At 42.6% G+C, this 21,047-nt stretch overlaps 2 protein-coding genes across 2 annotated transcripts; one reads left to right on the forward strand and one right to left on the reverse strand.

The window, feature by feature from the left end:
* The first annotated feature begins 798 nt into the window (after positions 1 to 798).
* On the forward strand, positions 799 to 4,571 carry fam98b (family with sequence similarity 98 member B). Its single transcript, XM_041954226.1, has 8 exons — positions 799 to 972; positions 1,169 to 1,317; positions 1,413 to 1,541; positions 1,629 to 1,804; positions 2,127 to 2,207; positions 2,330 to 2,446; positions 2,672 to 2,839; positions 2,932 to 4,571. Exons 1-8 carry the CDS (start codon positions 935 to 937, stop codon positions 3,196 to 3,198), a joined length of 1,125 nt encoding a protein of 374 aa, XP_041810160.1. The 5' UTR covers positions 799 to 934; the 3' UTR covers positions 3,199 to 4,571.
* Positions 4,572 to 4,683: 112 nt separating this feature from the next.
* Positions 4,684 to 20,818, reverse strand: ptpn21 (protein tyrosine phosphatase non-receptor type 21). The gene is made up of 19 exons (XM_041953991.1): positions 20,634 to 20,818; positions 19,487 to 19,785; positions 17,844 to 18,013; positions 17,269 to 17,366; positions 15,924 to 15,991; positions 15,747 to 15,817; positions 15,337 to 15,424; positions 15,054 to 15,142; positions 14,411 to 14,498; positions 13,996 to 14,075; positions 12,902 to 12,962; positions 12,663 to 12,744; positions 10,965 to 12,493; positions 10,332 to 10,472; positions 8,545 to 8,763; positions 7,559 to 7,687; positions 7,229 to 7,463; positions 6,842 to 7,002; positions 4,684 to 6,706 (listed from the first exon to the last, which is right to left on the reverse strand). The coding sequence occupies exons 2-19, from the start codon at positions 19,664 to 19,666 to the stop codon at positions 6,578 to 6,580; spliced, it is 3,618 nt and encodes a 1,205-aa protein (XP_041809925.1). The 5' UTR covers positions 19,667 to 19,785; positions 20,634 to 20,818; the 3' UTR covers positions 4,684 to 6,577.
* Between the last annotated feature and the right edge of the window lie 229 nt (positions 20,819 to 21,047).

Consider the following 21,047-nt stretch of genomic DNA (forward strand, 5'->3'; position numbering starts at 1 on the left):
AAGGAGATGATGCTTTACATTGATATAAGTTACACAAAGACACTACTGAGTCTGACCAAAGTCTAACTGCATTCTGTAGCGGCAAGACTAGTCACTGACCTCATATTTTTGACCCAGATACATAATGTTATGTGATTGTTCGTGAACCTTGAATGAACTTAAAACAAGCATTTACAACAACTGAATTGGAAAGAAGTAACTGAGTACATTTACTAAAGTACTTGATTGTAATTTAGATAATTTTAGGTACTATTTTATGTATTTCCAGTTCCTCTGACTTTATGCTTTTACTCCACTACATTTACCGGATAACTGTACTAGTTACTTCCCAGATAAATGTTTTACATTCAACATGAGAAAACACAGTAGTGTCTGGTAAGCATAAACTTTCCTGGAGCACCAAAGTCTTGTTTTTACTGTTGATTAACTGATTTTACAGAGTTTTCTCTACCTATAAATAACTGTGTCCTTCAACTTCTTTGAAAGGAAGCAACTCACAAATTGGAGATTAAATCATTATTTCCAATTACAAATTTTGACAATTTTCCTTATTAGTGCATCAATAATTTAACACTTTGACAAGACAAAAGTCACAGTACATCTCTTTACTTTTAAAAATTGAACACATTTTACTGATTTAATTTGGGTCGAATTCTGACCTTGAAATTGCAGTTTTCTATTTTGGTATATCCACTTATTTACACGCTATAGTACTGGAGCGGAACCAATGCGGCGGAACCACATATTCAACGTCGAACGTTTCACTTCGGCTCGCTTACGAAACCGGAACAGCAAGGAGGCATTGTAGCTTCCAGGCATGTCAGCGCCGCAGAAATGAATGGGTGCACGCACTGTAAATGTTGACGTTGTTGGACCCCTAACATCGTCATGTTTTAAGTAGACAAACACACGTACTGACCTCACGGATTAGGCCATGGAGTGTGATATCTTGGACTCGTTAGAGCAGCTTGGGTAAGCTAATTTACTGTTAGCATGGTAGCATTCCGTATAGCTTCACAATCACTGCTCTATTGGAGTTTGTGTGTTTTTAAGCAATTGAGTGGCTGCAGTAGCTGGGTGTAAAGTAGCTGGTGGGAACAATACCTCCGTTTAACATCTGGGTGTTATATGCTAATTTGACTCCTCTCACTACGTTACTGGTCCTTAGCTATGACGGCCCTCTGCTGGAGGAGAAGGCGCTGCTCACAGCCGCGGAAGGAGGCCTGTCCTCGCCGAAGTTTGTGGAGCTCTGCAGGTGGCTGGCATCCAGGTTAAAGCCGCTGTGTGATCTGGAGGAGAGCATTACTTCCGGTCCAGGTGAGTCACATCCATTCACAGCAGACTCTGACGCTCAAAACTGTCACTTATGACTCATTTTCTCTCAACCTGTCTTCTGTCTGTCCTCCCTCCAGACGACATGGACAGCCTTCAGGTAGAGATGAGTGGTTTGCTGAAGGAGTTGCACTGTCCTCACAAAGACGTAGTTTCAGGGATCCTCAAGGGCAGTTTGCCAAATGCAAAAGATCATCTCAAGTTTGTCTGTATGTAATCACTCATACTCCGATCACTGTGCTACCTGCTCCCTGTGTGGTCAGTGAGTAACTTTTTCGGTGTGTGTGTCTATCAAGTGTTTCTGAGCTCTGAGCTCCAGGCAGCTCAGATTGTGAGGAGCAGAGGAGTCTCTGATGAACGAACCGAAGAGAGTCCGACGTGTCAGGAGCTCAGAGCGATCTGTGAAACACTGAACCTACCAGAGCCGAGAGGACAGGACGCGGCAGGAGTTTTCTCTCAAGTCCAAGACAAGGTGGGACTGTTTCATACCGCTTACATGTATTCATCAAAATTCACCCGTTGGAATCTGATAATAGAGGCCAAAAAGATGTATCTTCACTAACAGTCTTTATATCTGTGACTCAAGCCCAATAAAAAGTCTATGTTGTAGCTGTGCATGTTACTACTTGCAGTCACTTCCTGTTTGGTTTCATGTTTTTAGTAGCCATGTTTAAAGCATTAAATGTTAACTGGCTGTGTCCATGTGTGTCCTGCCTGCAATGATCTCTAACACTCAAATGAAAAGCTTTGTTTTTGTATCATTCTAATACATTAAATCCTGTGTGTCACTGTAGGTTGATAAAGTACTTAAAGAGCTTCCAAATGGCTCCATTGGAAACCCGGTGCTAAAGAAGTCTCTATGCAGTGAACAGTGGGTAAGAAGATCTGGAATAAACATTATGAGCTGTAGTAGCTGTGTATTAGTTGCTGGGTGTTATTTGTATAATGGAAAGTGTGTTTGAATTCTAGCACATTTTGGCTTGTTTTGTGTCGGCAGGAGAAGCTGCACAACATAAACACGGTTCTGTCTTCAGAGTACGAGTGTCGGCGCAGGATGCTGATCAAACGGCTCGACGTCACGGTTCAGTCTTTCGGCTGGTCAGACAGAGCCAAGGCACGTTCATGTGATTACTCATCCATCTGTTTCATGTTTTACCCTCTTTCTCCGGTCCAGGGGAATCGAAACTGGTGAAAATCAGAGGAAAGGTGTCGATTCTGTGTCAGCTGCTCGTTGGAAGACGAAAAGTCAGATTCCAGCTGCATTTTCGATTTTGTTAGGAATGATCTTTTTCTGGTGAACAGCACCCTGTCTCTCTAATATGTGCCTGTGGTTTGTTAGGTCAAGGTGGACAGCATGGCGAGGGCCTACCAGCCTAAGAGACACTCTCTGAGGCCACAGTCCACAGTGGACATGGCCGAGCTGCTGGCTGCCAGAGAAGACATCTGCAATGTGGTGAAGACCAGCAGTGGCTCGAGCAGGGAGAATACGACTTGTGCTGTCAACAAGGTACAGAACTTTTCCACTTTCTCACTAAAAGCTTTGAATCTGATGTTTTTATCTGACGCAACCGTGTCTCTGGTCTACTTGCTTATCCATAGATCCTGATGGGGAGAGTCCCGGACAGGGGAGGACGTCCCTCGGAGATAGAGGCCCCACCCCCTGAGATGCCACCATGGCAAAAAAGACAAGACGGTCGAGGAGGTGGCGGCTGGGGAGGCCGCGGTGGTGGTGGAAGAGGAGGAGGTGGTCGGGGAGGTGGTGGAGGTTGGAGAGGAGGTGGATGGAACCAAGGAGGATATGGTGGACATGGTAGCTCTGGAGGACATGGTGGACACGGAGGAAAGCGAGGACGGTACCAGTATTAATGTCTCTCCTGTTCCCACATTTAGCGTCTCGCATGAACTCTGTTTTTCAGTGGAGGGACAAAAAAGGTGAACTTCCACTGAAACTTCTCCCTCATTTTAGGTGATTTATAATGCTCCGGTTTTTACTTTTATTAGTGTTTCCTTTTGCTTTTTTTAATATTCTCATTACTGTTTTTTAAGGTGAAAGCACCAGTATTACTGTAACTTCATCACAAGTACCTTTTTTAAATACAAAACAAATGATTTAACGTGCATTAGGCTGTAAATCTGTAACTCTGTCCCAAATTCATACTACATAATAAGGAGGTCTGGAGTACGCGTTTTGTAAGGTATGTAACTTATACTATTTGTAGAATTGGATTCCAGTGGTGGCTGTTTAGGATTGTTTCCGATTCGTGTGATCCCGTTTCCAGCAAGTCCAGAGCGTTGTTAAGTCCAAAATAGTCATAATTTATTTGAAAACAGATGGATGTAATAATTTCTAAAGTTCACATGTTTTTATTTAACGAAAGATTCTGCTTCGGTCTGTATTTGTTGGAATTTAGCCTTTCAGAAATAACATTTTTCCATTTCTCTCTGTTTGCTCACATCTGTATTTACAGGTTGGTCTAACAGCGCCATAAACTACATTTGTATAATGTCAACATTAAGAATGAATTCAAATGTCAACTTTATGAACAAAGCTTTGAAATATTCCCCTACATAAACCAGTGGTACGGATAGGGTTCTTGTCGAGCCCTTTTCTCCCACAATGCAATGCACAATGGAAACGAAGGAGCAGCTCCTGGAAACCAAAAACTACTATAAATACATTTTGGAAAAACATTTAAACCATTGAAGTCAGTAGATTTCCGTTAAACTAACTGCAAAATACATAGTCTGTCGTATGGATCTGGGACACAGCTTGCATTTTTGACAAAGTTCAGGTACCACTGAGCGGACTGGTCAACACTGAACAGAGGGACAAAAACACATCAGTTTTGCTCTGCATGAAACACGAGTTCTTGACACTGAACATTCTGCTTTTAAGCTTATGTAACTGAACACTTAGAGGATCTACGCATTAGATGAAGGATGTTGAAGATGATGCACACAAAGCAAGCAAATGACAACAAGCGATCTTTGCCTGGCAGACGAGGTGTTAGTGTGATGACTGAAACCACTGCTACCTGCTGAGGACAATGTTAAAGCATTGGACTAAAAAAAATGTCTTCAGCCTCTTTCTCAAGGACCAGAGACTTTGACTTTTTAAATCCATATTTACATTTTGGACTGATAAATATCATCTCTCGCCACGTTTCTGTGAAGATTCTGTACCAGCTATCATGACTGATCTGTTTTCACATCTGAATTTATTTAATAAAGATCTCTTCCAATAATGTGAGCTCCCTCTTATGTGGACGTTATTAACACATGCAGAAATAGTGCAACCAGAGATGGAGAGAAAAACTGGCCAATTCCTACCACAAGGTGGCAAGATAGTGATATGAAGAAGAAACCATTTATTTCCAAATATTTATTCTTGGCTGAAAAGACTTTCTACACTTGTTTTTTTTTCCAATGGCATACCATTTTTTGTTCAATAGATACAGTTTATACATAGTTTGTACAATAACCAATATTCATAAAAGCAAAATTTTACATTGTGTACATTATGAACAACATACCTGTACATGGACAAAACAGTTGCACCTTGGCCACAGAACTCACTTTTCAGTCTCCACGCTAAGACTCAATCAGTATCTTAAAACATAAAAACAAAGCTAATTTACACAGGCCTTAAAAAGATCCAATTAAAATACATCTCAACATCTGTTAGAGATGTAGTTTTCTCCAGTTCATTAAGATCGCTGCGGGTGTATCTGACGCCAACAACAAAAACATGACGGTAAGACAAATGAGGGCCGAACAGTCACTTCACTTTGGCCATATTGCAACCTAAGTTGGCGCCTTGAATTGATAATACAGGCAGAATATTCCAAATTAACATTAAAAAGATACATTATGTAAACTTTGCAATGCCTGTCAGCATCGTTTCTGTACAGCTGCAGCAGGAAGTGGACACGTACTGGTCAGATGTGTTCACTAATCGTCAGGAGGCCATTTGTAACAGCAGGAAGCGGCTCTGCAGGGGAACATCGAGCATAACTCAAGCCTCCCACTAATTCTGAACACCGCAGCCAGCTGCATAGCACGGCGAGTTACATCTGAATACTGTCACAACTTTCGGGATCTAAGCCGAATTCATTATGGTTTCATTTTATTGTTTCTCAGTATCGATTGGCATTAATGAACGCACGTCACCGCAATCAAACAAGCAATAAATGACACTGAACGAGAAAACGTTCCTTCATATTATCCAGAAAATAACACAGCTTTCAACTTTACAATGCAGACATTTAGGCACTTTGTCTTGACAGGATATTTAAAGGTATATTCTTTGAATACAGCACTCAAGAGTTTTCATGATTTGGAAAAGAAAAGGGATGAAATTCTGAGTATAAAATTAATTGTCCAGTTTTACTTTCAACCCAAAACACCTGCTCTGTCATTCTTTTACTTCACTAATCAACGATATACGTCTGGAACCTGTGCAATACATTTCTACTTCCCATCAATCCAGTGTTTTACAAAGACCAACTCACCATCTCCCACCCCTCTCTGTTAGGACAATCCTACTTGTGCACTGAGAGAATATGTACATTTGTTTTTAGCTTCATTGTTTGGTGGGTACTGGGGCTTTTTCAACATGAAAACTGCCCATAGCAAGTAGCACAGCCAAATCACAGGGTATACATCATCATTCTGCTAAATGTAGCTCTATATATTCTAATTAAGTTAAATGCAACAACAGAGCCGTCTGTACCACCAGAGTTCACATGATCAAGGTAAAATCACCTGAACTCCGTGATCAAACCTTCATATGAGACAGTCGTGATGTTTTCGGAGGTTTAGCCGCTCTGTCTTCATTACTATAGAAACGTCCTTCATTATCAGAACCAATAGATACCAAACAGCAATCCAAAACATATCTATTAAAGAAAGTGACCTTCATCAGCTGTTTTTAATGCACATCTATCACAAAGATTTTCATTATGTACTGTAAAAAGTGCTGGGCTTTATTAAGCAATAATGTATGTAAAAAATAATATATATAATACTGTTTAGAGGGAGGTCACAAGTCTTTGTGCTCCATCATGTGACATCACTTCTTTCTCCTGCATCATATCACATCATTCCTTCAGCCCGCTCTGATTTAATACAACCAAATACTGACCGCTACATTGAACAGCTGCGTCATCACAGTGCGGTTTGGCGTATACCTGGAGCTCCATCCCACAGTCATCTGTGATGACTTGGGCCGGACAGACACTTGTGCTCATATGAGCCTGGAGTTGCGGAGGTACTGGATGAGGACCCTGTAGATGAAGGTGTACTGAGCCAAGGTCTGAACCATCATCATTCTCTGAGCACGAACCTTCAACAGGACTTTTGGGACATCCAGCGTCTGAAAAGAGGCAGACTTTTAGTATGAGAAAGACAGCAACCGAGAAAATGTACACCATGTGGTCTTAGCTCGAAAAAAGCTGAACTACACAGGTTTTAGTTTTTGTTTCTGCTTGCGGGACAGTGAGGAACTCACCTCATTGTGCTCTAGACAGGCTATCATGATCTCAGACAGGATGACCACGCCAGATCGTCCCACTCCAGCACTGCAGTGGACCAGCACAGGTAGGTTGGTGTTCTTTGGATCACTGATGCTGTTTGTGTGTCTCCTCACAGACTGGATCTCCTCCAGGTAGGCTGGAAGACGAGAACACTCACTTGAGATTTCATTTAAGGCACATAATGAATGAATGCAGCAGTTTTAACACTTAAATGTTCTTTTCAGACCTCTAGGAGCTCATTTCACCAGCTGTCCTGTTCCTACAAGACTGATCTAGGGTCATGGCACCATGTGGATTTTTCTTCCAGGTGTATAAGAGATCATAAAAACATGACCACAAAAGGATTAAGTGATCCCACTCACTGAGGAAGCCTTTGAAGTCTTCAGGACAGCCGTGGTCAGGCCAGTCTGTATACTGCAGGTGCCAGACAGTCCTTTCCTGGCCCGTCAGGAGGTGTTTGATCTTTAGGCCTGTGGTGGCGTAGCAGCTTGACTCCGTGCGGAACCGCGTCGTGATCTTGAAACGGCCGTACGTCACCGTGTTGTGCCTCGAGCCAAGTCGGGGCCAATAGCGGAAGCTCTTTTCTCTGCCACTCTCCTAGAGGAAGCGAATGACACACAAAAAAGGGTCAGTCTGGGTTGTGATGAGGAATTTTTAGAAAATGCAGAGTTGTAAATATGAAAACGATGCACCTCTTCAGCAGTAACCATGGCGATGATGGAGACACCCTGTTCCCACACCATCTGCCAGAAGTCCTGACACGTGTTTGGCAGCGGACCCTGCGTGGCAATGTAGCTCCACTCCTGTCCACCTACTATTATCTAATGACACAAGACACAAGTCATCAGTCACAGAATCTCATCAGTGATTCTCCGAAAAGCTGAGAGCTAGATCAGCAGAACACGGAAGTCTATTGTGTCGAAGACAGAGGAGTGAATGTGACTAAGCAGCAGTCATTACCTTCCCACAAACCACCAAACACCCCTGTGCAAGCAGCATGCCTGCTACTCATGAGCAGATATAATGCACAGGAGTATTTGGATGTCTGGTCACCAGGGTTGAATAATAAGATGAATACTTTGTGTACATTGGTGGAATCATGTGCTATTGTCTCACTGAATGTCAATACGGTCATTCAGAATTCTCAACACATCCAGGATTATGCTCTTAATTAGGACATAAAAGCTTCAAGGGGAACTCCACATATTTAGCAAGTACGTTTGCGCATCATGAGGAGTTTTACTCAGCTTGTGTAAACAATTGTACAACTCTGCAATGTTAATGTTTCACCTCATCAGCCTCATTGATTTTTATAAATATTTGCTCCTTCTGAATTTGATGGCAGCAACACGTTTCAAACAAGTTGAGACAGGAGCAACAGAAGACTGGGAAAGTTGTGGAACGCTCCAAAAACACCTGTTTGGAACATTCCACAGGTAAACAGGTTGATTGGTAGCAGGTGATAGTATCATGATTGGGTATGAAAGGAGCATCCTGGAAAGGCTCAGTCGTTCACAAGCGAGGATGGAGCGAGGTTCAACACTTTGTGAACACATGGTTGTATGAAGTTACTACATGACCTCAGGAAGACTTTGTTAAACTGCTGTCAGTAAACACAGTTCATTTGTAAATATGCTACTATAGTGGAAATGTTATGATAAATCTCTGCACAACTTACTCTGATATGTGATGCATTGATGTATCCTGTGTTGTTTTCTTTGGTGGGAACCAGCTCCACTCGGGTACTATCGTAAGGCAGGACGTCTTGGAAGCGGTTTTTGTCTCCGCTCTCTGGCAGCTGGGCGATGGTATATTCCGCTGACGGATGGCGCTTTGGGATACTCTCGTACTCTTTCAATAACTCTCCCCGTTCCATATGCTGCTCTAGAAATTTACACTAACACGCGCACACGCACACACACACACAAAGAAGGAACCAGTTTATACAACAAACTCCCGTGAACAGGTTTACCTACCGTATTTTCTGCATTATAAGGCACACCTAAAAGCCTTTAATTTTCTCAAAAACTGACCGTGCGCCTTATAATCCGATGCGCCTTTTATATGGATCAATATTGGATAATTATGGCTATCGTAGTCAGGGGGCGTGGCCGAAGTAACAGCAGTAAAAGTGTAAAGGGCATTCCACTCTCTGCGTTATCCTTTTACTGGCACGTGCAGTCAGCTGTCAACCTGAATAATAAAATGAATATTTCACTGAACAATGAAAAAATATGAATATATGCTAAATAATAGGCAATTAAAATATTAATCAAACGTGGTTAATGTGATTTCTGCTCCTGAACCTCAGCGCACAGGGTCTGCACATCAGCGCTGTGCGCCGTCACCTGCATCTTTACACAGGATAAGCTGTCATCTGTGAGCAAATGAACAAACTAAAATAAAATACATTTTAAATAAATGCTCATTAATTGTTTTCAGGAGCTGCATCAGAGGGATGAAAGAGCCGCATGCGGCTCCGGAGCCGCGGGTTGCCGACCCGATCTAGTGGATGCATAACGCAACCCCAGACACCACAGTACGGTAGTTTCTTTCTTTGCGCCCTATATATGAAAAAAGTTTTAAAATAGGCCATTCATTGAAGGTGCGCGTTATAATCTGGTGTGCCTTATAGTGCGGAAAATCCGGTAATTTTTGACTTAGTCTTTGGCCAATCAGTTTGATTTTATACATACATAATGATGTGGTGAGACGTATAGTATCATTCATCTTATCAGCTGACGTGTAAATGAATGAATGAGAATATTTTGATTATTAACAAACAGGTGGAAATGAAAAATCCCTGTTGAAAGTGGGTTACAAGACAAATTTGCAGCACTTTTTCCGATTATTATGAGACACTCTGAAACATTAGCAGCTCATTTGTGCTTTAATTTCTATTAGTGTACTTTTACTTCCTATTACTGTAGTTTTACTTTCTATTACCGTAGTTTTAATTTCTCTTACTGTAGTTTTACTTTCTATTACTGAAGAAATATTCAGAGTTTTGCTTTCCATGACAGGACATAGTTTACTGTAAACTGCTGAATGGTGTTGCAGGATTTTGGACACATGACATAAAATCTGGGTACTGAAAATCAGATTTTTTCTTTTAATCACCACTCGTTTAGTTATTTTTGCAACTGACAAAAAACCAAAGTGAGACACAATAGAATCCTAAATTTCATCATGATCACGATGCATCACGATTAACAAGGCTGACCAGTTCAGCTGTGTGTTAATGTCTGCTGACGCTGACTAAGACTTTCTCCTTCATGTATCCTTCAGAAAGAGGCCTCACCACCCACAACACAACAAGGTTCCTGAATGGCACGTCATTAACAACACACAGGAAACATCTATCATAACTCTTAAGTTTCCATTGTCTAAACCAAACGTTACATTTGTTTTTGCTTTACGAATCAATTTTTCAAGAAGTCAACCACAAACTCTGAAGTGCCCTACCTTCTCGTCATTAGAGGCTCTCTCAGGCTCATCCTTGACCTCGTCGTGCATTGGCTGCCTGGACACTGACAGGCCGTTGAGATGGGCCACCTTCAGAGGGCCCATCTTCTTCACTTCTGACCGAGCTCCTTTCTTCATGCCCTGATAAGACAACAGAGTGGAGACAGAGATAAAGTGAGGATGATTGTGAGTGTGCCTCACTGAGGGAAAGTAAGTACACAGGGGAGAGGGGAGGGACAGTGCAGCCTTGCTGGGTGCTTCCTGGGAGAATGTCACCTGTCCGGTTTTCCAGGGTAGTCCAACGACATTCTTTCAATATGTGTCAAAGTGAGACTGTTTGCGTCATTCAAAGCTGCCCACTGAAACTAACACCTGATACTTTGTACACCACACTCACATGATCTTAATAGGAGACATACATGTGTTGCTGTGAAAAAGGCAAAAGCAAACAACCCATTATTTTAGAAAACTGAACAAGACACTGGGGTTGTTTGCCTTTTGGAACTGGTTTCTCTGAAGTATTACAGTGCAGCTACATGCAAATATAAAGCTGGAGTGTGACTGAATGTTGTGATCTTTTAGCCATTAATAAGATGGCTCTAAGCTTAGCAGGAGACTGGGAACAGGACTCACTGGAGGGGGCAAGCCTTGTACTGTTTTCTTCCCGGGAGGCACATCAGACACAGGCCTCTTCTTGAAGTCTTTCTTAGTCTTCTGCTTGGCCTGGCCACTCAGGTCACCCTCGGAGACCGACGGCATGATCCTGGGCTGACGTAAATCTGACAGCAGGTACAGAGGCTCACTCTCCTGGATCAGGGGGTGAACCTTGTAGGCCAAGGAGCTGGTTATAGAGGGGTCCAGGGAGGAGCCTATGGGGTAGGCGGGAGGCGGCTCGATGGGAGTCTGTTGCTGAGGCGTCAGAGAAGAGAGAGATGTCAAGCTGTGATGCTGCTGTGGCGGCTGGTCAGGAACAATCGCTGCTACCGCATCCTGAGAAAGAGGAGTGTGACGTCCGCTGTCGTCCTCAAACTCTTCTTCTTCACCACTGCTGTGAACCAGCATGGTGGCATCTGAAAGAGACTTTTTGTGCCCATACTGTACGTCCTCCTTAATGCCACCCCTGTCCTCTGTCTTTGTACGTTCCAAAAACACGTTGAGCTGAGAGCCCTGAGAACGGCCGCCACGCAGGACAGGAGGTGGCGTGGCAGTTTCAGCCGCTGAAGAAGACATGGTCCGCTCTTTGACCCTTATCCCCTCGAGACTGTGCGCTAATCCAGCAATCTCAATGGAGTTACGCTTCTGAGCATGGTATGGGTGTCTTTGCGGGGGTCCACTGAAGAGGGGCTCTGACACTTCTTGTAAAGAGTGGGCAACAGGCAGGCTGTCCTCCTGGAAAGTCTGGACTGAGTGGTGCACACGCCTCGTGATGATGAGGTCGGGGTTACTACTGCTGACATACAGGTGACGTGACAAGTCAGGTGTACTGTTTGCGGGCCGGGGATGGGCGTATGGGTAGGGTGGAGGTGGTCGGTACACGTGTGTTCTCATGATGTTAGGGGCTGGATACTCCTGTGCCTGTTGTAACTGGACATTGGTAAGCTCCGGAACACTGACTGCCCCGACTACAGGTCTCCTCTCTGTGGGGTAGGGGTATGGAGAGGGGCTGTGGAAGCTGGAGCCCAAATGGAAGGGATAGTGGTGGTGCTGGGCTGCTCCACCATGCTCCCCTCTGATCTCTGGCTGGCTGTAAACTAGAGGGTCTGGTCTGCTGTAGGCGTATGAGTTTCCAATGTTCAGGTTCCTCATGGAGTGGCTCTGCCGGTGCTCTTGAGACAAAACCATACCTCCTCCTGCTCCTCGGGTCTTCTGACGCATCACTGTCTCATAATCAGGAGTGGCACGGTAGGAAGGTGGGATGAGAGCGCTGTGGCGATGTGAGGGAACATAGTCTGGCCTGGTGATATCACTAGTGATAGACGGGTTGGAGGACATGGGTGAGGGCTGCAGGTAGTGCTGGGGATTAGTTAGTGAGCTGGTGCTGTGGGCGCTGTACACGCTGCCATTACGTAAACGCCCTCCACTGCCATATTCCAGAGGAGAGCAGTCCAGGCTGGTCTGGGAGTGGTAGTAATAACCGTTCTGACTGTTCATGTACAAGTTGTCTGCAAGAGAGCAAAACAGTACTACATTAAAATCTAGCTGACGATGGTGCAGGCAATCACAGCGCAAAAAACTTATTAGCATCATGTAAAAACTTACAATGTGAGCAAATGTAAACCCAATGCACTCATTTTCAAGTTGCTAGTAGCAAGCCACTCTCTATATAGTTACCTTGTGACGATGTGTAAGGCTCTGTGAAATGGCCATTGTAGTGCATTTGTGGAGGGGGCATCATGTAGGCCTGAGGCTTTGGCTGTAAATCAACAAAGGAGGGATTCAGTTACAGCTCTGTTCAAGAGCAAAAAATTAAATATAACCATGTGGTCACACACCCTTTAATAATCATTTTAATATGCATCATGTGCTGCAATGCAAGCTAGAAATGGCCTTTTAGTGACCACAGACATTACCAGAGATATTCTCGTAGAGGATCTTCGTCTGACAGGGTTGACGACTGTGGGCTGGGTTTGCCTGGTGGGAAAACAAATGCCAGTCACAAAAATATGACAATACCAATAATACTTTTTCCGATGCCTTTACTGTGTCCTTCTGCCATTTAACTTTGAAATACATACAGGAAAATGCAGATCAGGTCAAGCCCATCAAACTTAAAACATGTCACTCAACTCTTCTCCAGTTCACAATGCAGCGTCTTTGCTGCAGTACTGGAGAAGAGTTTTGTGATGTGTCTTCATTTTACTTGACTGGCATTTAACAAAACACACAAAACTTCTCTCTTAAATGTTGTCTTGACACATCAAGCCAAATATGAACTTGGTGTAAATAAAATAAATTAAAAAGAGTCAAAACTTTGAAAATCTGAGACATTTGCACAAAGAAAAATTACAAAGTGACTAAGAATCTGAACAAGCATTCAGTGCTAATTTTCAATACTTGCTTTTATGGACACATTTCAATCAGTGCTCTACAACCACTGAAGGCTGACAAAGACCAAGATTAAAGACAGATAATGAATGAATTACAGGACTGCAACAGATACTGAATGACAGATTATAATTTAAAGGTTCAAAATGAGTTTATAGCCAAAATCGCTATTATTTATTTGGTCCAGGGTCACACCACAATTAATAAAGTATATTATTAAAATATAATAAACTCTTGGATGAGCAATGACTACATGCTCGACAAGCCAAAGCTCATTTCAGATACAGAGAGCCTGTTGGGTGTGGCACTGTTGGGCTTGGCAATCAGGAGAGGATGGGTGTTGGCACCTTCTTAATAGGCATACTGTAGGTGGTGGCTGACAGTGTTGCTCACCCCTTATTAGAAGGCAGAGAGGGACGAGAGAGCATTGGAAAGCGAGGGAAAGATAGAGTGAGAAGGGACTTCTGGGAGCCCTCAGAAGGCAGGGGGTCACACTCCTCTCTGAAGAGAGAGGAGGAGAGGAGGGTAGAAGTGAGGCTACACCGAAGAGGAGACACGTGCACGAGACAACAAAGAACAAAGAGACAGGAACTAGGCCAGACATGTTAAAAATACTTACAGGCTACTCTTGTTAATCTTATAAAACTTGAGTCTGGCCAGACACATCCGGCACACATATTTGGAGGTTTCCATGTCTTCCTGCGCAAAAAGGAGAAAGAAAATCATTAGATTGTGAAACAATTAGTACAGAGGTTGTGTTTGCTCATTTATCTCAGAGCGTTCCTGCGTATGCCCTCAAATACTTCTGCACTGAGTTTCAGCTAATAGCATGTGACTTTATGACCCACACATTCATAACATACCCAAGCAACCCCAGTAACAGCTCTACCCACACACAAACACAGGTGTATTGTTATGACTAGCTAGATGGTAAGCTCCGAAGCGAATTTCCAATTTTGCTAAATCAAATAAGAGCCTGAAATGTCCCAGTGGATGGTTAGAGAAGAGGAGGTGCGATGGCAGCAGAGACTTACAGTCTGGAACTGAACACTCTCCTCTCTGTTGGTTAGCTCCAGGGCAAAGAAGGACCTGTTGTGACTCATGTTGTTAATTTCATTCCACCTACACAGCCAATTAAAGCACAGTGGCAAGGAGAAAGAGGGGGAAAAAAAAACCCACATGAAGTCATGGCGGTCACAAAATCTTGCAGCATTTTTAAAGAGACTGTGGCACTGCTTTTACAATGCATAATAAAAACCTCACACGTGGGAGTCAATCAAAAGGGTACCTAGTACTCATAATGGCATGTAGATAGAAACAGCTCAGCCGAGGTCAAGAATGTTCACGTGCTCACTTAACTGACAGACAATGCTCCTACAATCCTTATCAGCCACCACAGTCTACCTGACTCATTTCCTCTTGGCCACATTCAGGTGTAGAAAGCAATTAGTGACATTACAGGAAGCAACCTCACCTAAGAATAGCTGTGAGCTGTGCCCCAAAACTCAGTCTACAGTGATAGAATCATCTGATTCAATGTAATTACTGCTCAGAGTCACAAGTTTTAGGACAAAGCTTTAATTTAGAGTTTCATATTTAGAAGTAGATCATATTTCCTGACTTTAAGCAATGATGTAACAGTAAAACAAACATTTTCCAATTTGTTTCTGGACTTACCTAAATAAAAGAAGCGGCCTGCCATTTTTATGCTTGACAAAGATGCCTTCAAGGCAGGATCCCAGGCTAACATCTGTGCCTGTACTGTCCTGTTTAGATGAAAGAAGAGGATAAAGACATCCATTATAGTCTATTGGGTAAAAGAATCCAGACCATTTTTAATAGTTAAGTTAGTTTAATAGTAGTAACGATAATATGCAGCCTATGAGTTCACATTCTAATAAGCCATTGTCACTCTGCTTCAATGCTGTTCGGGCTCACAGGTTGGACATCATAAAATTACCTTGGCTTGATAGCTTTCCTGGCCATAGCCTTCCATTTTTTCCACCTCCTGCATGTACAACATCTCTGCCTCTGGGGCTGATAAACCCCTGAAAAAAGACAAAAACAGCACAAAAAGTGTGACCATCAAAACTCAGCGAACCAACATAAAACACCAACACAGGAAGACAACCAGGCAAAGCAGGGCATAAACATATGGTATGGTCATTCAAACAAGTCACTGTGCAATCCAATTTGTTGTAATGGTAACAAGCTGAACAGTAAAAAAAAATCTACAGAGTAAATTAGAAACATGGAGTGATGAGAGACAGCCGTCTTTGGAGTGAATGTTTAAGACAAAAGGGGTTAAAAAGAAACTGGTACGAGGTCCCACATTCAACAGGCAGACTGATGCTGCGAACACCTGCTTACCTGAAGGACTGATAAAGAAGAGCCACTTTCTGAGTGGCCTCTTCCAGCACTCGCTCATCCTGGATCCAGTCCTGCAAAGACAGACACAGGATTGATACAATGCTAGAGTCAAATACACATGGGCACAAGATGGCTGCAATAATTTCACATGCTGACCAGAAAAAATGAAACACTTACTATAGGGAACAACACAAACTTTTGGAGGAACTCCTGGGAATCATATCGATTGAAGTCTCCAAAGTCAGCTGTGGACCAAAGGCACATTAAATTGGTAAATACAGCATTGTATACTCTCCATGAAACAGCTCTCTGACTAAACCCTATTACATGTTCATTTCTGGATTTAGTACAAGACAAAATAGGCATGCAACAATTGCAGAATGGTGTAATGCCTTTTGGAAAGCTGCAGTGTTTGATGACAAGAAAGACTAATTTTAGGAGAGGAGGGGCCTGTTTGTTATGAAAAGGAATTGCTTCAGCGTCTGACAACGTGGAAGTCCAAAACTGGTACCAGCTTCAGCCTGCCTGCTTTCAGCATTCACAACAATGCTGGGTATCCCAAGCATCACACTGCTCAAAAGCTGCAACTGCCCTTTACTCCAAAAGATCCTAGCCAGGGACGCAAAGTAGGAACTAAACAACCTTACTGACAGCAGACGTTTGCATGACAACTTGCCAATGACTAAATCTTAAAGGGGGTTTTGCAAGAAGCTTCTTAGGGCGTGTCTCTAGGGCACATATTGCACACTGGGCAGTCATTTGAACATGGCTGCAACAGTAAGTGATCTCAGCGGCTCTGCTATGCTAACACCCAGGCCAGTAAGTTGCAGTGCCTGATATAACTTTGCCAGCAGTGTTTGAGATTCTTCTGGCTGGGCAAAAGTTGGAGGACGAGTCAGGGCTAAAGCTCATGCAAGGGGAGTTCACATTCACACACAAACGCACACACATGCACACCAATGTCTAATTTAATAGGCTGGTTTAGGTTTAATGGTGCTTGTTAAGTGCTGTATATTACAAAAATCATAAAAATGTTCTTGTCAAGCCTTGGACAAGTGATTGAACGGAGGTTTCAGACAAACTACTGTGAGCAGCAGACACTCGACAAGACACAAGGTGTAAATAAAAAAACTGTGGTTAGGAATACTTCATGAAATTCCATATCAAGTCCCTTTTTTCTAGCCATGTTTTGACAAGTAACTGTTGCAGAAGCAACAGGCATACTGCACTTAACTAGCAACCTAACCCTAGAAAACTTGCAGTTTGGGAAAAACCTTGATGAACTAGAACAAGCTTCCTGTCCAGAAATCACTCAAAATAATTCTACTTTTTCCCGTACAACCTTGTGTTTCAGCAGGAGTTGCATGATATCATGATTAATGGACAACTGCGGTACATCTGCATTAGTCATTACTTTTCCTGGGACTCAAAGCTACTGTAGTCACAGCGTAAAGATTTAAGCCAAGAAACACCAGGCTGGTCAAGCTGAAGTTTCTGTTACACGGGAAGTATTACACATTACCTTGCACTGCCAGGCTAGCCAAACGAATAGCTTGTTCTAGTGAGCATGAGATCCTGCCCTCCAGAACATCCTTCTTCAGTTGTAGATAATACTGATATCTATGGAGAAAGACAGCGTTACTGAGAGTGCACAAGAAGCCAGTGACCAAATATGACAAATATGTTTGAAGAAACAGCTGAAAAGTCACTATAGAGCAAAACTTCTCAAATGCAGCAGCATTAAAATGTATGACATATTCAAACAATAAAGATTTGATACCCTTCTACTTGTATTGAAGTTTAAAAAAAAGAGATGGATGGGGAGAGGTAAGAAGACATCACTTTAAACTAGCAGATGGTTCAGGGGGTACAACTGTGCACCTAAGCTGCTTCATCAACTTCTTGCCCAGTTGGCTACCTTATCCTGGCCAAGGCTTGTTCACAGAAACAAAAAGCACTGGATGGATTGTAGTAACTCTGCTTGCTTTTGCTAAATTTTTACAACATTTTTATTCCTGCTCTGGAGGATAAATTGCCGCAAAGCTAATAAGGTTAGGGGGTTACACAAGACACCTGGTGTCACGGAAGGAACATCACCTTGTGATCTCCTGTTGCAGTTGGGTGACACTGGGTATGTAAAACACGACTCCAAAGTAAACGGTGGGCTCCAGCCCATACTTGTCCAGCTGCTTTTTCAGCGGCTTCTCCAAGTCAATCCATCTCTGCTGGTTCTGCTTGTTGAAGTACCACAGGCTAAAGTATGTTATCTATCAAACAAAGAAAGCAAGCACGAACATTATGCCTGAACAACACTGTCATCATGGAAATTCTGAGACAACTTATATATCTTGCACACCAATATTGGTCACTTATTTTAAGTGCACAAAACTTATTATCATATATAGAACATTTTGAACATTTTCAGGTCTACATAAAACATATGTAGACCTGAAAATTCAACCACTGCAATCGTATCTAGATTTATAGGCTGCTGGCACTCCCTGTTCGGTCTTGTGACTGTCTGAACATCTCACAATGAACACAGGAAAAGTAACCCCTTTAGGCTTGCTGTTTTACGAAAGACAATTGAGCTGTAAGACATCAATTGTGATTTGCAGCCAGTCTCAAACTACACCCTGAAAATAACTGAACATAATAACTGTTTTACGGCAGATGATATTGGTTACCAATTAAGAGGAAATGTTTTGTAAATATTACTCATTTTCTCTTTTGGAAATGCAAAATAAAAATGACCTTGAGCAGAGAAAATAACAGATAAACCAGGTTACAGCATCTAATTTGTTTGAAGGTCCTCATTACAACTCATCAACTGAATTTATAGTTTTTTTTAACCACAGGACCTATTTACCAATGTAGCACAATCATTAACAGTGGCTGAAGCTTGGCAGTGAACTCTGCGTGTGATGACTGAAAACAAATATCAGTACAGAGGTTAATAAAAAATCTTTTTTCTTAATCAATTCCAGTGACGGAACCTGCAAAGACCACATGAGAGACAGCACAAACAACCCTGGTGACATCAAAAACAAACAACTGTTCCAGGCATACTGCATACAAGACGACCTCCAAATGAGGGTGGAGGCCTGGCAGAAGCACTACTAATGACCAATGACAAATGAAGCCTTGCTACATTATGCAGCAAAATAACAGACACTGTCACATAATGCAAGTGCCCATGCCAGATCGCCTGCACATTCAGCAGTCTCTACTGTTGATTTGAGGTGCAACTGGGGATGACAGCACTCAGGCTTACATCTTTTTCAGTTCATGATTAACAGGTGGTGTCACTGAGTGACCATAGTGACCATAGTGACCAAATGCAGACATGAAGCTCAGTACGCTGTTAAGTCCTGACTCAGAACTACTTTTTTAGGACCTTATAGTCCATGCTTTGTGACCGCTGACTCTTTGAATTCAAACTTCAAAAACATACACAATATGTTTGCTAGTCTTTGTGATGAGCTGGTTACATACATGTAATTACATATAAATGTAGTGCATGTTTAAGTTCCTAAGTAGGAGAAGGATTATGAGACACTATATTATATGAATGAACAATTACAAACTTGTTATCTCAGTTTCTGTGGTCCCGCTTACCAGTTCCAAGAAAGAATGCGACAACCTTAACAAAAACACTTTCTTGCTGAGATGGCGAGTCTCAAAAATAGTCTATAAGAAAGAACAATCAGTACTTGTATTGCTCGAAAACACATACATACCTCTCTTAACTCCAATCTCTGAGCAACTGCTTCCAAACATTCCTGCCCAGTGCTCTCCACTGAAAGTGTAAACTCAACAAACTCTCCATTGAGCAGCTGAATCCGAGTGACAAGACAGCTCTTGCTTGAAACAGTATACCTTCGAGTCCTTTTGAGTTTTAAGCCAAATGGCAAGGGCATGTTTCACACTTCTTCAAGAGGGAGGTCTTCAATTAGTCCAGAGAAATGATTCTCCTTGCTGTCCCCGCGAAAACTGCGCGAATCCTCCCAGTTATGAGGTTCATCATCAACGGACGGATCTGAAAAGTCAGACAGGACACATCTCAGAACACCTCCAGAATATTACAATACACAGCAAACGCCAGCGCGAAGCTGCAGTCTTAGGAAGGATGATGCAAAACAGGGTGACTCACATCTTAAGTGGTCATACTCATCACCAAGGACTATGTTACGATACTTTGGCAGATGGTACAAGATTTCACACCTGCTCTGTCAGATGCCAGACTAGACAAACACAAGTCTTAACGAAACTAATCCTCTTAAATGCGGCATTTTGTTTTAAGTTACCCAACTTGGCTATCTCCGATTTGCTGCCAAATGGATTCGACTAACGTTAACATCTCTCATGCAGTTAAAGGTTTTAAACAAAAGAAAAAAAAAAAAAACGATTAAAAGTTAATTACAATTTGAGGTGGGCTACTTGACCAGAGTCTATAATAAAGTCTGCTGGCCATTTTTTCAAGCTTGTGGTTAGATTAAGCCCCTTCCGGTGCATAGCCCGATCCAAACACTGACAAGCGCGACCTGATTCAGTAACGCAACAAGCTGCTACTTGTCGAGCCCAACACTGCAAAACTGCTGCTTTCAGCCTCTACCGTACATCCATTATACTACAAATTATCTACCATACAACGTAACGTACTTCACTACTGAGTTAAAAGAAGTTTGACCCTAATGTTTTACATTTCCCATACATAGTAGCTAATTTTCATTGGTAGCTCTCAATTATCACTAACTTACATCCAACTACAACTAGCATTAAATTAGCTTTACCGCTTGCGTGCTAAGTTATGCTCCAGCAAATAGACGACACCCTTGGGAAGCTGACGTCGCCGGTAAATATTTTGGGCAAAAACATTAACGTTACCGTTAGCCGCCAGATGCAATTTAGTACCCCAACAAGGATTCGGTCCCGAGAGATTCCGCCATCGAGGTTAATGGATCACTCCTTTTTAGATTCTTTTCGGAATTAGAGAGTGCTCATTTGTCTGTAGTTTGTTTATGGATCAAAAGTAGTTAGCGTTGCACTCCATGCCTGTTGGTCCGACAGTTCACTCAAGTTCCAAGCGTGTTTCGCTTCCTGGGATTGGTGGAGCAACAAGCGTATTCCGTCTACATCCGCGGATCTATAGCGCTAACAACAGAGTTTCAGCAATTGATAACTCGGCAAATAACTTTGAAACATTATCTGACTCTTAAACAACTTTCTACAAAACACATGGTTTATCGTACTTTCTTGGACAGACGCTTCAAAATGCATTGTAGTGCCGCCGTGGCGGAG

Source organism: Chelmon rostratus, chromosome 15, assembly GCF_017976325.1.
Source record: "Chelmon rostratus isolate fCheRos1 chromosome 15, fCheRos1.pri, whole genome shotgun sequence".
NCBI lineage: Eukaryota > Metazoa > Chordata > Actinopteri > Chaetodontiformes > Chaetodontidae > Chelmon > Chelmon rostratus.

Coding starts and splice junctions, on each gene's coding strand:
- fam98b (XM_041954226.1), top strand. CDS start 935: ATGGAGTGTGATATCTTGGACTCGTTAGAGCAGCTTGG. Junction 973..1,168: donor GACTCGTTAGAGCAGCTTGG/GTAAGCTAATTT, acceptor ACTGGTCCTTAG/CTATGACGGCCCTCTGCTGG. Junction 1,542..1,628: donor AGATCATCTCAAGTTTGTCT/GTATGTAATCAC, acceptor GTGTCTATCAAG/TGTTTCTGAGCTCTGAGCTC.
- ptpn21 (XM_041953991.1), bottom strand. CDS start 19,666: ATGCCCTTGCCATTTGGCTTAAAACTCAAAAGGACTCGAAGGTATACT. Junction 15,818..15,923: donor AGTTTGTGTTGTTCCCTATA/GTAAGTGTTTCA, acceptor CTGTCTTTGCAG/GACTGGATCCAGGATGAGCG. Junction 6,707..6,841: donor CCTGTCTAGAGCACAATGAG/GTGAGTTCCTCA, acceptor GCCTCTTTTCAG/ACGCTGGATGTCCCAAAAGT.